The sequence below is a fragment of the Hemiscyllium ocellatum genome, chromosome 14, assembly GCF_020745735.1.
Source record: "Hemiscyllium ocellatum isolate sHemOce1 chromosome 14, sHemOce1.pat.X.cur, whole genome shotgun sequence".
Taxonomy (NCBI): Eukaryota; Metazoa; Chordata; class Chondrichthyes; order Orectolobiformes; family Hemiscylliidae; genus Hemiscyllium; species Hemiscyllium ocellatum.
The window spans coordinates 32,558,710-32,581,154 of record NC_083414.1 but is presented as its reverse complement, the minus strand read 5'-3'; the positions used below and the strand labels follow the sequence as shown (position 1 = coordinate 32,581,154).

The window sequence follows — 22,445 nt, the reverse complement described above, 5'->3', positions numbered from 1 at the left end:
TTCTCGTCATTCTCATGTTTCTCACATACACATAAAAGGCCTTGGGGTTATCCTTGATCCTACCCGCCAAAGATTTTTTATACCCTCTTTTAGATCTCCTAATCCCTTTCTTCAGCTCCCTCCTGGGTATCCTGTATCCCTCCAATGCTCTGTCTGAACCTTGTTTCCTCAACCTTATGTAAGCCTCCTTCTTCCTCTTTACTAGACATTCAACCTCCCTCGTCAACCAAGGTTCCCTCACACGACCATCTCTTTCCTGCCTGACAGGTACATACATATCAAGGACACATCGTATCTGTTCATTGAAAAAGTTCCACATTTCAACAACATCTTTCCCTTACAGCCTATGCTCCCAATTTATGCTCCTCAGATCCTGCCTTGCAGCATCGTATTTATCCTTCCCCCAACTGTAAAACCTTCCCTAAAACCTCTTAATGTCAAGATAGATCTTGCTGGACTTTTCATGTGATTCAGCCACAAATCTCACCATGGTCTATATCATTCAGGCATCTATAAGATTCTGCTTGGTGCAGCTGGAGTTCTTCACAAACAGAATATGTTAGTTGTTGGGGCCAATGTCCTTTACTTTGAAAAGTGTTACTTTCAAAAGTTATTTCTATATATTTATATGTCCAACAATGCATATACATGTAAATTAATGACATTATAAATACTATTTTAGATACATGCCTTCATGTCAACTAATTAAAGGTTTAAATTGTGTGCATGGACAGACGAATATAAAATGATCTGGAACTACCTAGAGACATTTGATTTGAATTTTGTTTTTTGTAATCAGGGCAAATTTTCTTGTCGAAACACTTGAATGGTACCAGAAGGAGTGAAAACTGCGTCAACTCTCAAGGTATTCAAGACCTTGAACTTTCCAAACAACTTCACATCCATTAGATAATATTCAGCATTGACCTTCTATCAACAATCATCATGTATCTGTTATTTATTTAAAAATTAAATAGATCCTAACTACACATAGACAACTATGGGCTGTCCATAGGTAAACAACTACAAAAACTCTAACGCTCTTCTAAAATTTCCCTACACACATTTACCGACAGAGCCAAACAAACAAAAAAAGCACTGGTGTTACAGGTGGAGGAAAGACAAACTGGGAACCAGTTTAATGGTGCCAGTCCTCAGAATTACATGGAGTGTTCCTTTTGTCTCCCAAATCTTTCAGTTCTCTGATCTTTTTCTTTAGGTTCCTTCACAGGAGGCACACAGCAACTGGTTCACAAAGTATAAAGTCTTCGACTTATCAATTGAAAGTAACAACAATTGTGGGTAAAAATAAACTAGCTTTCTGCAAGCTCTAGGTACTTTACCGGAGAACGAAGCTCGCCCTTTCAGGAGTCCAAAGGCTTCTGCAAGTATTGTTTGCACCCATAATCTGTTCAAATATCTAAGAGACAATCAGCTAATTGTCATCAGGCTGATGACCTTTGACATCCACAGTTGGCCACAATTCCACAATCCAGTTCAATCCCACGTTGTGTACACATTCTGCGAGCCATGATGTCTGCCCTTAAACCTTCACCCACTGCTTGCAAAGCAATAGTGTAAACACGATTTATAATGGGTTTCAATAATTTGCTTTTTAAAATACAGCAATTTCTTTCTCAGTGTTTTATTGTAAAACAGTCCTTCCCCAATTCAGTGCACAATCAAAAAATAAAGTAAAATAAAAATAAATAATCCTAACAATACATTGAATCAATTTACCACTGTGAGATCTCCAAAGCTATGTTCAAGGTTTCTATGTTTCTCCCAATTGCAGTATTTTGTTGTACATTATCATTCATTCTCCACATTTTTTCCATTAATTCAGAGTGTCATGGTGATTTTGATGATAAGAGGTGCATTTCGTCCTGGTTTCTTTTGAAGAGAGGTTTTGAGCCATAGGTGACGTGCTGTTTCTTCCAAGGCAATAATGTAAATAGCTTGTCAGGTCTTAAGGGTTTTTTTAAAGTTGGAACAATAGAAGCAGCATGAATGGGTGGAGTCAGGCTCCCACAGAACCAGGGTTTTAGGTTAGCTTTTAGTGGTTGTTGGGTTTTGAAGTTGATTGTGGAAGCATCCATACCTCTCTCTCTACTACAGTTTTCTCTTAGTGTTCTTTTCCCTTGGACTGGAGAAACACCACATGTGAGACAATCTATTTCATTGAATTTGTCTTCACCAAGGATATGTTTACGGGATGTTATTGTATCGGAAGAGTTCAGCAACTGATTTATTTGTTATTCTGTTAAATTTTCCAGTAGAGTTAAAGTAATACCAATTATTCTTTCTTTTGTTGGTATTTTAAATGTGGGTCAAGAATAAAATGTGTTTTGCTTAAAACCAAGTAATGTAACCAAATGAATCACATCTGGAATACAGCACCTTACATTTACCTTTAAATAAGATAAAAATTAGGGTCCAGGCTAACTCATTGATATTTTTGAAGGGGATTTTATCTGGTCCATAACAGTGATATGAAATATGGACTGCTGGTCTTTGAATTCCATTAGCTTATTTAATACCGGTGTCTTTCAGAGGAAATGGTTTTAAAAAAAAGAGACCAACACACTTGCTTAATGTGCCTATAGGGGTCACCTAACCCACTCAAGATGTCCAAATTTCGTGGGGGCAACATAAATTAAACCAAGTAGAAATGATCATTTTTCACAAGGACAATGAAATCAGTCAGTAAGACTCCAATAAAATTATGGAAATGTCCTCATCTTCATTTGATTTACACCATGATAAGAATCTCACATGTTGGGGATACATCAAATACTGGAATCACAAACCTGAAAATAACAACAATGACATATATAGAATATGCAATCAGCTTGTATTTAAAAAAACAATTTTGGCAAACCATGAGATTGAAATTCAGAAAACACAACTGAATACAAATTGAAAATCACACAACACCAGGTATTAGTCCAATAGGTTTATTTGGAAGCACTAGCTTTTGAAACGTTGCTTCTTCACAACCACCTGTTAAAGAAGCAGCACTTCAAAAGCCAGTGCTTCCAAATAAACCTGTTGGTGTAGTGTGATTTTTTTTAAAAAAACATTTTCTACCCCAGTTCAACACTGGCACCTTCAAATTGTGTATACAAATTGAGAAGCCTCTCTCTCTCTCTCTTTACCTCTTTCTTTCTCCCAACAAAATAAAGTACCCATGTCAGTGGTATTGACTAGAAACAAATTATTAGAGTATCAACTAGATTAGATTACTTACAGTGTGGAAACAGGCCCTTCTGCCCAACAAGTCCACACTAACCCGCCAAAGCACACCCTCCCAGACATATTCCCCTATATTTACCCCTGCACCTAACACTACAGGCAATTTAGCATGGCCAATTCACCTAACCTGCACATTTTGGACTATGGGAGGAAAGAGGAGCAACCGGAGGAAATCCACGCAGACACGGCGAGAATGTACAAACTCCACACAGTCAGTTGCCTGAGATGGGAATTGAACCCAGGTCTCTGGCGCTGTGATGCAGCAGTGCTAACCACTGTGCCATCATGCTGCCCATTAACTACTTTAAAAATAACTGCAATTTTTGGTACTGCTGATTGCATACAAGAAATCAACTAACCCAAATATTGTCTCAGGATAAAATCTTATGCTTCAAGGACACCCAAAATACTCTACACAACATATTCCTTTATTTTCTTCTAAATCAGACATTATTGTGTATATGCTTTATTTCAGGAATTACTTTTCTCCTCAGGGTTCACAAGGTAATAAATTTGCCCTTTCTTTATCTCAAGGAAAACTTGTGATGAGGTGCTTATTGCTCACATTAACAATAACTGTATACATTTTACTTGGACAGGAGTTTAGCTTTCTGCTAAACAGATCTTAAAACATTTTACTTACCAACTGAGGAAGATGAATAGAGAGAAGCAGTTCAACCTTTCTCATCTGGTTATAACAACAGGTTGAGATTCTGATTTCTTTCACATGATCCTTCACACATTTTCTATTGACATTTTTTTAACCAAAATTTTCTAAAATGAAGAACTATCACTATCTTCTATTCTCATTTACTCATTCTTTCACAGAATCTGTAAACTATTGAACTCTCCCCCTCAGCCTTCAGTTCCACTTCTAGTTGAAACCTGAAGTCAGCTGTCATTTATTTAATATTTCCTTTATTTATTTTCTCCATCTCTAATAATCAGTCTTTCCAAAATTCCATTTAACACATTATGTGGAATCCTACGGTATTCCAAAAGAAAACAAATAACAAGTACAGAAAATACTGGTAATGCAATTTTTTTTCTGCAAATGATTCAGTTTTTGATTTAGACCCAACTTGGCAAGTATCTAAGCTCAATGTCTTTCATATGAATATATATTTCAATGTCATAGACTTGACTTGTATAGAAGGATACCCTTTACCTTTGTTAGCAAAACGCATTATGATAATTTGCCAAATGGAACCATTGTTCTTTCAATGAACATAATGAGTGTTCAATTTTATCTCCGTATGAGACTCACTAAGTATAACAAATAAACTGCACATACAGTACAATAGTTCACATTGCAGCTGTTCTCCACAATGGACGTTTTATTTCTCTCAATCTCATGAAAGTAGCAAATCAGTTGGATGACTGCTTGAATTTTTTTCTGCTTTAAAATGAAATTTATCTTGATAAATAAGATATCTTTGCAATAGAATATTGTCTAAATAAATAACTAAATGAGCATTTAATTGTTATTAAGTTAAGTCAAATAATATATTTTTTAAGCACATTTTAATGTACTGAGAGGCCCACAAACATTTTTAGGTCAAGCCTTCATTGCATTAAGGGTCGGCAGGTGAAACTACAGCAAAATCTTGCATGCAACATAGATTATATTCCCTAGGATGGAAATTGTTTTGAATATTGTTCACTAACCATTTATATAAATAGTTAACAATGAAGTCGAAGAGTGGAGTTTAATGATTATGGGATTTTTAACATGCAAGGTTCATAGATAAAATGTGCTTGGCACTGGATTCAATGAGAACTGCATTAAACTGGAAGAATCGGTGATGTTGCTAACAGCAAAACCAGAGATTGCATTATAGTAAAAAGAATTTGTAAAAACAATCAGCAAATAGCATAATCAGGTAAATTTCAGACACTGTTTCAACAGGGTGTTACTCAGGAAAAGTAGTGAAAAAGTGATTAATAGAAAGCTTGTAACATAAGAAAAGGTTATAATGAAAGAAATAGCAGAGCAGTAGTAGATGCAAGGGTGACGTGTATGTGGCATTTTTACTTTAAGAATGAAATTAATTAGTAGAAATTGTTGGCTCGGACTAAATGCAGAGGAGGTTTGTGGTGGTACTTCATGTAGCAATTAATCTTATGAAGGAAAGACCGGATGGATGAAGAAATGTTCAAAGATGGGGTTAAGCATAGCAAATCACAACACTGAGCTGCCAACATGAACAGATTTTCAGTGGTAGATTTTCTAGTCATGAGTACAATTGTGACCTGACAAAAAAAATGTACTTATCCTGTGCTCAGTTGTCATAGTAGGACTGCAGTGGGATATTAAATTAGAAAGCTTAAATTGTTCATGAAATAGAGCAGGAATGTCTGAATATTTCTGTCAATCAGTAATCAAAATTCTGAATATGAGTAAAGATAGCAAGAGGTGGCTGCATCTGAATCTGTATAAAATAACAAATCCTGCGAACATATCTCAAACTACTTGAGGCATTATTTAATCATTAAGCTTTCATGGACCTTCCTTAATTTCTGTTTTTGTCCTTTAAACATTCAACCTGAAATAATTTTATTGATGAGACATAACTCTTGCTCCTTCAGCTAAGTTCTCATTGTGTTGCTATCCAAATTCTTCTTCCAAGCTAATTACTGTTATAAATGGCTCCCTCTTCTAAACTACTATTCCCCATTCCAAAAAAATTCATCTTTGCCCCATTGTAGCAAAAACGGCATCATTTAAAGTCAAACATACCAGTGGGTATGCACATATCTGGATACTATGTGCAATTTAACATGACCAATCCATCTAATCTGTACATCTTTAAACAGAGGGAGGAAACCAGAGCATCCAGAGGAAACCCACACAGACATGGGGAGAAAATATGCAAACTTCATGCAGACAGTTGTCAGAGGGTGGAATCAAACCAGATCCCTGGCACTGTGAGGCAGCAAAGCTAACCACTGAGCTAATGTGCTGCCCAAGTACTGGAAGGCAATGCTTTACAGCTGTTGTGTTTGCGTACCAAACTGTTATTACGCAGGGACATGAACTATGATATGGATGGGATCCTTTTCTTTGTTGGGGGGCTGCTGGCATGGAATTCTACTCCCACTGTATCATGAAAACTTTGGTGTGACTTATGTCAGAGCTTCCCCTGGAGACAGGAAAATGTCATCCTTGAGAAGCTTCCCTGTCACATGTATGAGAACCAAGTCTGAGACTTCAAATTGATGGATATGAATGATCTGCAGTTCCTTCAATAAAATTGTGTTACCTTTCTGACATCACCAATCTGTTCACAACCTGACATCTGTTCACAATTCTCACATGCAGATTTTCATCACTGCATTTGCTATGGCTTTGATCAACACCAAAGACAACATAGAGAAAGACAACAGTTACTACGTTGTCAGGAAACCCAATATAAGCAGTAACCTCTAGCTGCTGCTGCAGAGCCTCCAGAAGAAGAATCAGCAGGTTAAGATCCTTAATGTGTCAGAGGTGTACACTGAGACTCCATAGCATTGCTATCATTTTTTAATCTTTGAAAGACAATGCAGGTTCTGGTTAAGGATGTCCAGGTCCATCATCACTGAACTATCACATTCATTGGATCAGGACTAGTGCTTAGAAGAACTGTGTGGCCATCTCATCCCAGTGTCAGTTAAGGATACAGCTGCCCTGAACTTTCATGCCTGTGGTTCATTGCAAGGGATAACTGGGCACCTGTTTGCTAAATCTCACTAAACACCGAGAAATGCATCTAGATATTACTGATAGCATTTTCATTACAGCATGGCTGTTATATTGTTAAACCTTCATAAAGAAAGTCAAGCAGTTTGGCCAGTGGGATTCTCCATCAATTACTGACTTCCTCCAGGAGAAATCTCCATCAATCACTCATTTCCCCAATCCATTATCATTTGCATCCTCTAGAGGGACTCTCCATTATTACTCACATCCTCCAGTGGGATTCTCCATTATTACTCATATCCTCAAATGGGATTCTCCATTCTTACTCACATCCTCCAGTGAGATTCTCCACTACCATGCACATCCTCCAGTGGAATTCTCCATTATGACTGGTTTCTCCCGGTGGGATTCTGCATCAATCACTTGCTTCCATCAGTGAGATTCTCCATTATCACTTGCTTCCTCAAGTGGGATTTTTCATTATCATTCAATTCCCCAGTAGGATTTTGCATCATCCCTGGCTTCCTGCAGCAGAATTCCCCATTATCGCTGAATCTTTGACAGTGTTGTGTCTTTATCACACTGGGATTGCACAATTGAAGTCAGCTCCTTTATTCCCAGAGCAATCATGAAAGTTAAAAATAGATCAAGATACAGAAGTCACCAACTTACTTGTTCAATATACCCAGGTTACAGGAAACATAGAGCATGTTTATGTACTTAACAAATATTGCTACTTATTACAAATAAGCAGATTCTAACAATAAGCAAGTAACTGTGAACTATAGTCGCATCACTCTAATAGGTAAAACTCTAATCCCCTTTAAAAATTACTCTATATATACACACACACACACACACACACACAGATGAAAGCGAGGACTGCAGATGCTGGACAGTCAGAGTGAAAGAAATATGGCACTGGAAAAGCACAACAGGTCAGGCAGTATCCGAGGAGCAGAAGAGTCGGACAAAGATCCTTCAGGAGCTCTTCACTTACTTTGACCTTGTGTCTTAATTAAATGCCTTAAGTTTTCTTTATGTTTTAAGTTTGGATACATGCTGTTCTTGTTATTTGGGTTTGTTGGGCTTGCTGCATTTCATTTTCTCTAAATTGGCGATGCCTTTTCATCATTGGCCTGGATCTCCTTGTGTCTGCTTCAACGTCAGTCTGCATGTCTTCATGTGGATTTTCTTAGGCATCATGGGGATCCACCCATTGGGGGTGGGTCCACGTCCTCAAGCCCAGAGCTGTGAAACAGACTAATTTCTCTTTTTTTTAATTTCTTTTTTTATTATACTATTGGGGAAGGACTGTTATTCTGAACTTTTTATTTATTTACTTTTCTAATTTATTACTGCAATTTTGTACCTTTGAAGGTCAGTAATGCTGGACTTTTTATTTCTTTTTTTTCCTTAGAATTTGTACTCAAGAATCTCTACCTAGGGTGCCATAAGTGGCAACTTTTCAGTGTACTCATGTGAGTACATATGACCATAAAGCTAATCCAATTCACTCACAATTTATCAAATCGTTCAAATATGTTTTAGACAATATGGATATAACAAGGATTTTCCAAACTAAAGGTTAGCCTTGTCAGTGAGGCTCATATCTCAAGGAGGAAGAAAAAATATAGTTGAGAATCTGTCATGTACTGCTTAAGAGTGTGGTGGAGACAGATTCTCAATCAGGCTTTCAATCGGGGTTTTGAATAATTATTCAACAGAAAAATTACCGGGCTTCAAGAAAGGCAGGGTTGCGGAATAGGGAGGTTGGCCCCAGCAGAAAGTCAGCATGGCTACATGCTTGTAGCTATGTTGTTGGCATTCTATCATCACAACAGCATTACTATCATCATCAATCATAAAACAATTCAGAAGAAAATGTTATTTTTTTCCATGTCTGTATTCATATTCTAAGCATTCATAAAGTATTAGAATCAATTATTAAGGAAGACAGTGAGGACCAGAGGGTTGCTGATAAGATAAACTTTTCTCTTTAGGACCTCCCTCGTGAATAGGCAGAGGGAGGGCTCAACAGGAGTGGATGCAGACATGGTGATTGCTGGGCACATGAAGTGATCTGTTTGGCCTGTGGATTAACCAGAAACACTACACATGTAGCGTCTCACACCCGTCTTGCTCCTCTAACTAAAGAAAAGACTATGAGTGAAGGCTTGGTAAGGTAAGGCTTTTTAGTTTTATTTTCCATTTATTCAATCTCTTGGTAATTTAGAGCGGAGGGGCTCTAGGCTAGGCAATGGCATGCTTCTTTTGCAGGATGTGAGAGGTAAGGGTCACCACTCGTGTCCCTGCAGACTTCACCTATGCGAAGTGCACCCAATTCCAGCTCCTCACAGACTGTATTAGGGAACTGGGGCTGGAGCTGGATGAACTTTGGATCAATTGGAAGGCTGAGGGGGTGAAAAAGAGGAGTTTTAGGGAGGTAGTCACACCTAAGTTACAGGACAAATGTAGCTGGGTAGCCGTCAGGAGAGGGAAAGGGAATAGGCAAATAGTGCAGAGACCCCCTGTAGCCGTTCCCCTCAATAATAAGTATACATTTTGGATACAGTTGGGGCATATGACCTATCAGATGCCAGGTTTCTGGCTCAGAGTCTGGCTCTGTGCCTCCAAGGGAAGGGGGAGAGTAGGAGAGCAATAGCGAAAAGTGATTCAGTCATGAGGGACAGTCAGGAGATTCTGTGGTTGCGAGTGAGACTCCCAGATGGTGTGTTGCCTCCGGGTGCCAGGGTCAGGGATGTCTCAGTTCAAGTCTACCGTATTCTTAAGGGGGAGGGAGAGTAGCCAAAAGTTGTGCTGCATGTCAGTATCAAGGACATAGGAAGGGAAAGGGAGGAGGATCTGAAAAGAGAATATAGGGAGTTGGTTGGAAGCTACAAGGCAGGACAAGCACAGTAGTGATCTTAGGATTGCTACGAGTGCCATGTGCTAGTGAGGCTAGGAATAGAGAGTGAGTGCATATGAACACGTTGCTGCAAGACCAGGGTAGGAGGGAGAGCTTCAGATATGTGGATCATTGGGATACCTTTTGGAGAAGGTGGGAGTGGTACAAGAAGGACGGGTTGCACCTGAACTGGAGGGGCACCAATATCCTGGGCAGGTGGTTTGCTAGAGCTCTTCAGGAGGGTTTAAACTAGATTGGCAGCAGGGTGGAAACCTAAGCTAAAGATCATGAAAAAGCTGTAAAGGGTAGGATTAAGGATGTTCTACACTTATGTCAGGAACAAGAGGGTGACCAGAGTTAGGGCAGGCCAATCAGGGATAGTGGAGGGAATTTGCGCCTGGAGTCAGAGAAAGTAGGGGAGGTCCATAATGAATACTTTGCTTCAGTATTCACTGCTGACAGGGACCTTGACATCTCTGAGGACAGCATGAAACAGACTGATTTGCTAAAACAAGTTGATGTTCGGAAGGAGGATATACCGAAAATTTTGAAAAACATAAGTGTAGATAAATCCCCTGGGCCAGATGGGATTTACCCTAGGTTCCTACAGGGAGCAAGGGAAGAGATTTCTGCACCTTTGACAATAATGTTTGCTTCCTCACTATCCACTGGAGTATTGCTGGATGATTGGGGGGTGGCAAATGTTATTCCCTTGTTCAAGAAAGGGAATAGGGATAATCCTGCGAATTATAAACCAGTCAGTCTTACGTCAGCAGTGGGCAAAGTATTGGATGGATTCTTAGAGACAGGATTATTGATCACTTGGAAAACCATAGTTTGATTAGAGATCGTCAGCATGGCTTTGTGAGGGACAGGTCATCCCTGCCAAACCTGATTGAATTATTTGAGGATGACAAAACTCGTTGAAGAAGGTAGAGCAGTGGATGTGGTGTATATGGATTTTAGACCATATTTGGTAAGGTTCCCCATGGTAGGCTCATTCAGAAAATAAGGAGGTATGGAATACAGGAAACCTGCCTGTCTGGATACGTTGATGACAGAGGGTGGTGGTAGATGGAAAGTTTAGTGACCAGTGGTGTTCTGCAGGGATCGGCTCTGGGACTTCTGCTCTTTGTAATTTTTGTAAATTACTTGCATGAGGAAGGAGAAGGGTGGGTTAGTAAGTTTGCCAATGACACAAAGGTTGGTGGAGTTGTGGACAGTGTGAAAGGCTGTTGTAGGTTGCAACAGGACATCAACAGGATGCAGAACTGGGCTGATAAGTAGCAGATGGAGTTCAACCTGGAAAAATGTAAAGTCATTCACTTTGGAAGGTTGAATTTGAATGCAGAATACAGGGTTAAAGGCAGGCGGCTAGGCAGTGTGGAGGAACAGAGGGATCTTGGAGTCCATGTCCATAGATCCCTCAATATTTTTAGAAGTTTGTTAAGTTTGTTAAGAAGACGTATAGTGTGTTGGCTTTCATTTGTAAGAAGATTGAGCTTAAGAGCTGCAAGGTTATGCTGCACATCTATAGAGCCCTGGTTAGACCACACTTAGAACATTGTGTTCATTTCTGGTTGCCTCATTATGGGAAAGATGTGGAAGCATTAGAGAGGGTGCAGAGGAGATCTACCAGGATGCTGCCTGAATTGGAGGGCATGTCTTATGAAGAAAGATTGAGGGAGCTACGACTTTTGTTATTGGAATGAAAAAGGATGAGAGGTGACTTGATAGAGGTGTACAAGATATTGAGAGGCATAGATAGAGTGAATAGCCAGAGACATTTTTCCCATGGCAGAAATGTTTACCACGAGGGGACATAATTTTAAGGTAAATGCAGGAAGATTCAGGGGAGATGTCAGAGGTAGGTTCTTTACTCAGAAAGTGGTGGGTGCATGTAATGGTAGAAGAGTCAGACATATTCTAGACATTTAGAATATATCTGGAGTAGTGCAAACAGTTTTGGTCCCTTACTGAAGAAAATAAACCATGTCATTGGAGACAGTTCATGAGGATGGTCCCTGATAAGGAGGGATTATCTTACGAGCAAAGACTAAACTCTACTCATTACAATTTAGAGGAATGAAAGGTGATCTCGCTGAAACATATAGGATTCTTAAGGTGTTTAGCAAGATTAATGCTGAGAAGATATTTCCCCTCATGGGGGAATCTAGGAGCAGAGTGCATTGTCTCAGAATTAAGGGGCTCCAATTTAAGCCTGAGCTGTGGAGGAATTTCTTCTGAGGGTTGTGAGTCTTTGAAACTCCTTGTCAGAGAAAACTGTAGGGGTTGAGTCTTTTAAGGCTGAAATAGATTGATTCTTAATTAATAGGAGAATCAAGGGTTCTGGGGAAAGAGCAGGGAGGCAGTCAGATCAGCCATGGTTACATGGAATGGTGGAGCAAGCTCAAGGAGCCAAACGGCTTATTCTGCTGCTATTTCTTATGATCCTATGGCTATTGTTTAAACTGTCACTTTAAATTACATTAACCCCATATTGTCTCAGATACAATTACATAAAAGTTATTTGCAGATAAAACACCTAACATTATGTGAAGGAAAACAGTATGTGGGTGGATGTTGTGGAAAGCTCCTTGTTTTTAAAATAAAAGATGTAGTCAATTACAGGTCATATTACAAATCATTAACAAGTTAAAGACAGTATAATTATCATTTCCTTTGAGACAAGGAGCTGAAATTTATCTTAAATTTATTTGCATTTGTAAGAAAGCTGTACAAGCCTAGATGGCAACATAAATTATTGCAATTATTGCTTGCTATTAATTGTTTTAAGCTTACTTAGTCTGCTGCGGCTATAGAGAAGAAAAACAAGCTGAGACACAATCGGCCAATCAGAGACAAATTTGAGAAATCTTGATAGATTGGAATAAATATCTGGATAATTTTGACTAAAATTAAAATTCTTATGGAAAAATGACCACAGAGCACTTCTTAAGAGTTTCTTTTTTGGCTACAACATTGTTTTGCCAATATAAATGTCTATTTCAAAATTTTCCACTCAAGCTTCCTATGTTGCTGTCGCAATGCAATTTCGTTCTTTTGTGATAGGATGGCTCTTCAGAGAAACATTTTTAAGCTTTATCTCCCTCAACTCTACTGTCATTTTTTTCACTTGATTTTTTTTGTTTAATACTTCTTGTAATTGTACCTCATGGCACTGTTATGGACCAAACCAAACCCCCTCAAAATATATTTACAACATGGTGCAGATCATAACTTTTTTTTTAATTTTAAAGATAACTGTAAGATATTGTGTTCCAGATGCAATTCAACTGGTGAAACAACTCGACATTAAGCAAAACACACTTTCTTCGAACTATAGTCAAAATACAACAAAAGAAAAAAAACTAGAATAACTTAACTCTGCTGGAAACCTTAACAGAATAATAGTTTATTAACTGTTCAAATATAGTAACATTCCATAAACATGCCCTTGGTAAAAGGCAAAGTTAGAAAATTAGATTGTCTCACAGGCACTTCTCCAGTCCAGGACGAAAAAGATCAAGAGAAAATTCTGAGAGTGTAAAAGAAAGAAATATTCAGCAGCTTCCAAACCACACTGAGACCACAGCAACTGCTACTGAAAAACTTTAAAAAGCTAAAAATCCTTGTTCTGTGAGAGCTTGACCACACACAATCAGGCTGCTTTTATTGTTCCAACTTTTAAAAAAATCTCAAGGCCTCACAAAGTTTTACTCAAGTAGCTCTGCCTAGACTGCTTGGAACCTCAGCCTTAAAACCTCTCTTCAAAAAAAAAACCAGGTACAATATATTGTCACAGCACTTACTAATGTCCATAGGCTCCCCTTTCCTTCTATCATGTTGTGGTTTCCAAGTATCATCCCCTTTTCATTAGTATACAGTTACTTAAATACAGATAGACAAATTAAACTTCATCCTGTCAATCACAGAATTATTGAATAACAGTGTAGAAGGAGGCTACTGGACTCATCATGCTAACAAGTTGAAGGGATTCTCCAAATTAATCCTATTTTCCTACTCATTCCCATAGTCTGGCAATTTTTTTTTCCCTTTCGAATTGCCCTTCAAAAGCGTCGAGCGACTGTCTTTCGAGTCTCGGGTGACTGGCTGTGTGGAGTTTGCACATTCTCCCTGTGTCTGTGTGGGTTTCCTCCGGGTGCTCTGGTTTCCTCACACAATCCAAAGATGTGCATTTTAGGTGAATTGTTCATGCTAAATTGTCCATAGTGTTCAGGGATATGTAGGTTAGATGCATTAGTCAGCAGAAAATGAAGAGTAGTAGGATAGGGGGTTGGATCTGGGTGGGTTACTCTTCGGAGGGTTGGTGTGGACTTATTGGGCCAAATGGCCTTTGTCCACATTGTAGGAATTCTATGATTCTCTGAATATTTATACATTAAATTTTGAAAGTTACCATAGCACATGCTATCGGCACGCTTTTAGGTGATGCAATTCAGATCGCAAAATTTCACTGGGTAAATACTTTTCTTTCATGTTGCTTCAGGCTCTTTTGCCTATTACCTAAAATAAGCTGGGCATCTGTGCTATTAGCAAAGCAGATAGCATGCCAAGTAATGCAACAATCGTTTTCGGAAGCTATTATTCAACAGAATAATGATATGTTTACAAATTGATTTGCTGCAAAATAGTTATAAATGAAACTCTTTATCCTATAATTATGTCTGAATTTTCCAGGTTCTGCACAAAGAAATAAAAGTTATCTTCTTTCTTTAATTATTTTGTATTTTGCATATAATTGTCTTCGATTCATTTACTACTGCCGATAAATTTGAATATTATTCTACCTCAAATATTCATGACACTGCTATCCAGTATCCATGTAACACATGAAAAGGACTACCTACCCTCATCTCTACATCCACAAATCTTTGGACATTTAGGGAAAGCAGAGGAATTTCAACAGACATTGAAGCAATTGGCATGTTAAATGAATTCTCTATCTATAAAATAACAAAACTTCCATCCTGAAAATAGAGTTTATAATATAATTATGAACTACAATATATTCAAAATAGTATTATCCACTAATTCAAACCAAGTTGCATTAATTATAATATGAAAATATTGATGAGGTATAATTCAGTAAAATATTAAGACAGTTCATCTTAGTAATAGTGGTACAGGGTATCCTTGTGTAAAAATCACACTTGGACAGTTGATTTTATGAATCTTTGCCTTTAAAATCAAAACTCATCACATATCTCATGGAAACGTTGACCTTTTCAGGGATCAAAGTTGAAAATCTTGAGAACCAAAGTATAACTCTAGAGTTGTTAATGTTTTGATTTCATTTTAAGTGTAAAAGATACTAGTGGACATAAATATTTGGAAGTAAGTGAATAAATGTTCAATACTTGACTTTGAGAAATTAGTTATAATTTGTAATTTTTAAAATTATTTAATACTAGACAATTAATGTGAATTAATTGACTTTATTGAGTTTTACTTTATTCCATTACAATACTCTTTTTTTGGATTTCACTTTGGCTCAAAATAAACTTTTCAAAAACATTATTTGTGTTCAAGTCAACCATTGATCTTTGGCCTCAATTGATTGATCTCAAAAATTTGACGACTTCTTGAGAATAAAGAGTGATTCTGATTTTTATTCAATTAAATCACAAATTGAATCATTTTGTTGGTGGACATTTTCAAAGAAATGTTTTTATTTCTTGAGAGTAGATTTTTATTCACATTCTTAACATCAACTAGTCATAGGGATGTAGCAGAAAATGACAGAACATTACCTTCAGGCAAACAGGTTAAGAGCCCATTTTAATCACTGAAATATTCCACTATACACACTCAGTTGTTCAATTATGACATTCAATAATTAGTGAAGATAAACTGACCAGCACATTTCACTTACCTCCAAATCTGAATTATATTCATGCTCCAAATGAGCATTTTCAGCAGCTTCAACCAGACGCTGTGAAGAAGAAAAATAATGCATCTATGTTAGACAAGCTAATTTTACTTTCATGTTATTTTATATTTTTGTCCTGAAGCTTTATACACGGTCATAGGCATAATCTTTATACATGCAAGTCAGAAACATGTTGAGGAAGTGAACAAACTGGTGAGCAGAATTTATCAAACAAATATTTGGCTGGAGAAAAAACTGTATTTAAATAAGAATAGTTAAACACATGCCTATTTAAAACGGATACCTGAGGTACCCACCATCACTGCCCTCAATCAAAATACTAGAAACTCAGACATCAGCTGGACTGTCATTAACACAATAATAGATCTGTTGTCCTTAATAATGGAAAAGCAAATTACTGTAGAAATTATTAAATGTGCTATTCTTAAACAATGCCAGATTCAAACTGGAAGAAATGTTAGATGTAATCGAATCACAAAATGCTGAACTTTTTTTTATTTATCCACTTTATCTATTCACAGCTCAGCCAGCTGAATTGCTTCTTACAATGTAGCCCAAAACAAGGTTTTCATTGCTAAAGCCACATTTTGCAGTCAGTAGAAGAAAAACAATCAGTCAAAAGAGAGTCATGGTAGGGGTAGAGTGAGAGAAAGCTGTCTGATATTGAACCAAACAGTTAGAATAGAATCCCTTAGTGTGGAAACAGGCCATTCATCCCAACAAGTCCACATCAACTCTCCAAAGAACTCATCCAATCCGGACTAATCCCCTAACCTTGCTTTTCCCATGGCTGATCTACACAACCCTGGACACTATGGGCAATTTAGCATGGCCAATTCACCTAATATGCACATGTTTGTGACTGTGGGAGGAAAGTGCTGTGAGGCAGTAGTGCTAACTACTGAGCTATCATGCCATTAAGATGAAAGCTCATCACCATAATGATTGAGGTAGCTGTTAGGGAGAGTCATTGCCCTTGCAAATATTTAATCAAGATGATTGGTAGTGAAAAGGTTAAGTTTGTAAATATAACTCAGGTTTTAACTTCAGAGGTTCATGGAGAAGAAGGAAGTGGAGAAGATTCAAATGAGTCTGCTGAATTGAATAGTTGGGATACAAATAAAATACCAACTGTTGTTCCAACAAAAGTTGTGCCTGAAACCAGTTTAGATTCAAATGTAAGTCAGACAGACAGTCTAATGAAGGAGAAATCTAATTGAAGTTCAAGGGCAAAATCAGTCCTTGTTAAAGAACAGAAATCACTTTCAGAAACTCAGCAGGTCTGGCAGTATCTGTGGTTAGAAAACAGTGTTAATGTTGAATCTCTAAAGAACAGTTAATACTATTTTCAAATTACAGATGCCACCAGACCCCCTCAAAATATTCAAAAGATAGCCTACACCCTACATTTTTCTTATTTTACAGGTAAACATAAGGTGTTGCATTCCAGATGCAATTCAATTGGTTCAAATATTCATACCGAATATGAAGCAAAACACACTTTATTCATATACTATAGTTAAAACACAACAATAGAAGGAAGGAATTGGAATAACCTAACTCTATTGGAAAATCTAACTGAATAATAGATACAGTAACTATTACTAATTAACTGTGCCAATATAGTAACATCTCGTAAACACGTCATTGGCAAAAGGCAAATTCAGAAAGCAGATTGCTAAAAAGTGAGGACTGCAGATGCTGGAGATCAGAGTCGAGAGTGTGGTGCTGGAAAATCACAGCAGGTCAGGCAGCATCAGAGGAGCAGCAGAATCAACGTTTCAGGCATAAGCCCTTCATCAGGAATAATGGAATGGAGCATGTTTGTGCAGCTCATTCCTGTTGAAGAGCTATCTGGGGCCCTGAATGATACTTACCTCCAATTAAATCACAAAAGTAAGATCATCTGGACATTATCACATAATAACTTGTGCGAGTTTTCTGAACATAAACTGAGTGCCACACTTGCTGCTTTGTAACAATGACTACAGCAGGAAGCTCTTGATTATTTCTGAAGCATTTTAGGATGTCCTGTAATAGTGAAAGGTACAATATAAAGGGTGGCCTTTCTTAACCACATTTGGTGCTCTGATCTTCAGTACAATTTTATAGCAGATTTTGTATTTGCATTGCTAATATGACAATAAAAAAGCTGGATTGTGAGTGGGTTCAATAATCTTTAATGGGGATTAAAGTTGTGTCATGCAAATTAACAAGGACTGTGCATGCAGAGGGGATTTGTGCACATTTTCAAGGCTGTTCAATAAAATGGCTGTGAAAGTAGGAACATTAGAACATAGAAACAAAGCAACTCATTCCCTCAAGTCCTCTCTACAATTCTTGATCATGAGTGATCATTGAACTCAATTTCAAATCCCGCAAGCCTTGATGTCATTTGCAACTAGAAATCTGTCATCTCTGTATTAAATTTACTGAATGACTGAGTTTCCACAGCCCTTTGGAATAGAGAATTATAACAATTCACCATCCTCAGAATAAGAAGAGGTTTCTTCTTATCTTAGTTTGAAATGAATTATGTTTGCTTCTAAGGTTATGTGTCTTCATTCTACATCAACACAGGCAAGGGAAGCATTCTTTCTGCAACTGCTCTATTTAAGAAATTTCGCTACCTGCAAATCCACCAACTTTGGATCATCCGCAAAGTCACTAATCAGACCACTTACATTTTCCTCCAGATCATTTATATATATTACAAACAATAAAGGTCCCAGCATTGATACCTGCAGAACACTCCATTCTGAAAAGCACCTTTCCATCGCTACTCTCTGTCTTCTATGAACAAACCAGTTTTGTATCCATCTAGTCAGCTCACCCTGGGTCCTACGAGACTCTATCTTCTGGCACCAGCCTGTCATGAAGTGCTTTAACAAATGCCTTTCTAAAATCCATGTAGACAATATCCACTGCCCTTCCCTCATCAAACATTCTCGTTGTCTCCTCAAAAAACTCAGTCAAGTTGGTGAGACATGACCTTCCCCACATGAGAAAACTCATGCTGTCTACCACTAACAAGTCCATTCACTTCCAAGTGTGAACAAATCCTGTCTCTTAGTATCTTCTCCAACAGCTTTCCCACCACTGACGTCAGGCTCACACTAGTCTGTAATCACCTAGAATATCTCTATTTCCTTCTTAAATATTGGCCATTCTTCAGTCCTCTGGAACCTCGCCTGAGGCCAAAGAGGATGCAAAGATATCTGTTAAGGCCCCAGCTATTTCCTCCTTTGCTTCCTACAGTATGCATTGATAGATCCCATCTGTCAACTTTAATGAAATTCAAGATACCCAACATTCGTCCGGACCCACCTGTGCCAACTGTCACCACTGCAGACATCAGATCGGTCTTCCACTGAGTCAACCCAAGGAAAGCAACAGACCCAGATGGAGTCCCAAGATGTGCACTTAGATCCTATGCAGACCAACTGACAGAGGCATTCACAGACATTTCCAACCTCTTCCTCCGACAAGCCAAAGTCTCTACCTGCTTCGAGAAGACCACCACTGTCTTGTATCTAAGATTGCACATGCAACGTTCCTTAATGACTACCGTCCATTGACTCTGACCTCCATAATCTTGAAGGCTTCCAGATGCTGGTCATAGCCCACATCAATCCTAGTCTCATAGCCAGCCTCGACCCCCTAGAATTTGCCTACCCACATAACAGGTCCACAGTGAATGCCATTTCCCTAGTCCTGTACTCATTCCTGGAACATCTAGACGACAAGGACACCTACATCAGACTCCTGCTCATCAACTACAGCTCCACCGTCAACACCACTATCCCTTTCAGACTGATCTCAAAACTCCAAGACCTTGGTCTTGGCTCTGCCCTCTGCAACTGGATCCTCAGCTTCCTGATCCATATGACGAGTCAGAATACAGAAAGGAGATAGAGGGCTTGGTGACATGGTGCAATGAGAACAACCTCTCTCTCAATATCGGCAAAACTACAGAACTGATCATTGAATTCAGAAAGAAAGCAGGAGATCACACTCCCAAGCACATCAATGGATTTGAGGTTGAGAGGGTGGAGAATGTCAAGTTCCTTGAAATGACAATAACCAACAACATGCCCTGGACTCTCCATGAAGATGCGATGGTCAAGAAAACACAACAATGCCTCTTCTTCCTCCGGCAGCTCAGGAAATTTGGCATGTCCATAAGAATCCTCACAAACATTCACAGATGAACAACTGAAAGCATATTATCCAGGTACATAACAGCCTGGTACAGCAACTGTTCTGCCCAGGACAGTAAGAAACTACAGAAGGTTGTATACATAGCCCAGACCATCATGGAAGGCAACCTCCCATCCATGGACTCCATTTCCATGTCTTGTTGCCACAGAAAGGCTGCCTACATCATCAAAAACCCCTCCCACCCATGTAATACTCTCCTGCAACCTCTTCTATCAGGCAGATGAATAAGAAGCTTGAGCACATGCACTGGCAGTTTCAGGAATAGTTTCTTCCCAACCATTATTGGGCTGATGAATGGACTCTTTAGCCTCAAATAATACTGATCTTGCTAATGTTGATCTTGCCTAGTGCATACACTGTGTGATGCAACTTGGATGCCACTATCTATGTTTTTTTCCCACCCTATGATTTTTATGTCCTTGCTTACTAAGGTTGTGTGTCTTCATAAACAAAGCTTTTCACTGTATTTAGATATACATGACAATAAATAAATACAATAAAATTTATTATGTTGACCTGCCGGAGAGTATTCACGCACTTTTCCCTAACTTCATCATCTTTCACATCCCTCATACCTCTCTCTTCGGTGAAAACTGATGTAAAGTACTAGTTAAGGATCTCACCCATTTCCTCTGGCTCCTCACACAACTTCTCTCCTTTATCCTTGAGTGGGCCTTCTTTTTCCCTAGCCACTCTCTTTTTCCTAATAGATATATAAAATGCCTTGGAATTCTCCAAAACCCCAAGGACATTTCATAGCCCCTTTCAGCCTTCCTAACTTCATGTTTGAGTCCCATCCTACATTTTCTATAATCTTCAAGGACTTTATCTGTTTTTAGTTGCCTAGACCTTCTGTAAGCTTCTTTTTTTTGACTAAGATGATAACTTTCCCTGTCATCCAAGGTTCCTGAATCCTGCCATTCCAGTCCTTCAATTTCACAGGAACATTCCTGTCCTGCATTCTGATAATCTGTTCCTTGAAAGATTCCCACATGTAAAATGTGGATTTATCCTCAAACATCCTCTTCCAAACCATATGCTCCAATTCTTGCTTAATTCAGTTATGGTTAGCCTTCCCCCAATTTAACAACCTCACCCAACGTTCATCCATTACTATCCAAAGATCTATGGAATTAGGATCACTATTCCCAAAATGATTCCCCATTGAAAATTTGATTGCCTGGCTGGGCTCATTTCCCAATACCAGGTTCAGTATGGCCTCCTGCTTGTTGGAGTATCCACATACCATTTCAAAACCATTTCAAAACCGCCTCCTGGATGCACTTAACAAATTGCTCCCCGTCCAAACCCCCAGAGTCCCAGTCAACATGGTGAAGTTAAAATCACCCAACACAACAACTCTACTATTTTCACATCTTTCCAGAAACTTATGGCATATCTCTTCTTCTATCTCCTGCTGGCAGCTGGTAGGTCTGCACATTATGGCTGCACATTTTCTATTCCCGAGTTCTAGCCATAATGCCTCAGTGCAAGATGCCTCCAGGGTGTCCTCCTTCAACACCACTGTGACATACTCCCTGCCTCATCTAAAACATTGATATCCCAGAACAATAAGTTACCAATCCTGTCCCTCTTTCAACCACATCTCTGTGACAACTTCATAATTAATCATCATGATTAATCTAAGCTCCAAGTTCATGTCTTAACTGTTATATTTCTTGCACTGAAGCAAACACAGTCCAAACCATCAGTTCCGCTGAGCTCAGTAACCTCTCCCTGACTGCTCTACTTCTTGGCTATGTAATATGCCCTGTTCCATGAACTGAAACACTGCATGCAGAACTCAGCATTTTCATCCATCCCACTTCAGAAAAATCCAATAAGCCGTTTGTCAGCCTGTATAAGTAACCAATGTGCTGGGTATAGCATCTTCAAACCTAACTCAGCTGTTGTCTTCCCAAAGACCTGCTTGCTGCTGATTGCTGCTTATTAACTCTCCATTATGCCTCTCTCCATTGTAACTGTTTCAAATTTGAGTACAAATGACAATAACAGCAGCCATGATAATCAGATGTAACTTACTGGGTAAGGAATGTGGCAAAATTTTAGACAGGTAGGAACTGGAAGCAATGCAAACAGTATAATAGTATACAGTTGATTTTCCAATTACTTGCAAACAAATGTCCCTTTGAATACTTCTTCACTTACTCTGAGAAACTAGTCTTACAAAAGGTTACTACAGGAATTGGCATCAAGTTAAAAATCACATTATTGTGTCACCGGACCACAATTTGAATATTATGACGCGGGGTAAATCCTCTGCTAATTTAAACCAGCAACACAAAAAAGATTCATCCAGTGCTATAATCTGTTAAAATTAGAGAGGCAAAGAACTATCCCAGAGGTAAATATTTAAAGTAAAAATTAACAATTTTATTTCTTTAAGTCTAACAGAGAATATTAACTAGCAACTATTTACAACCTCTTTCTCTTGAACCTATCTG

The 22,445-nt window shown here is 38.5% G+C and overlaps 1 protein-coding gene across 3 annotated transcripts in view; it reads right to left on the bottom strand.

The window, feature by feature from the left end:
• The window catches only part of cacna2d3a (calcium channel, voltage-dependent, alpha 2/delta subunit 3a), a 953,890-nt gene that overhangs the window by 629,492 nt on the left and 301,953 nt on the right, over window positions 1–22,445 (bottom strand). For all 3 annotated transcript variants that reach the window (XM_060835584.1, XM_060835582.1, XM_060835583.1), the window contains exon 4: window positions 15,742–15,801. In XM_060835584.1, the coding sequence (XP_060691567.1) occupies window positions 15,742–15,801 (60 nt within the window). The remainder of the gene's footprint in view (window positions 1–15,741; window positions 15,802–22,445) is intronic.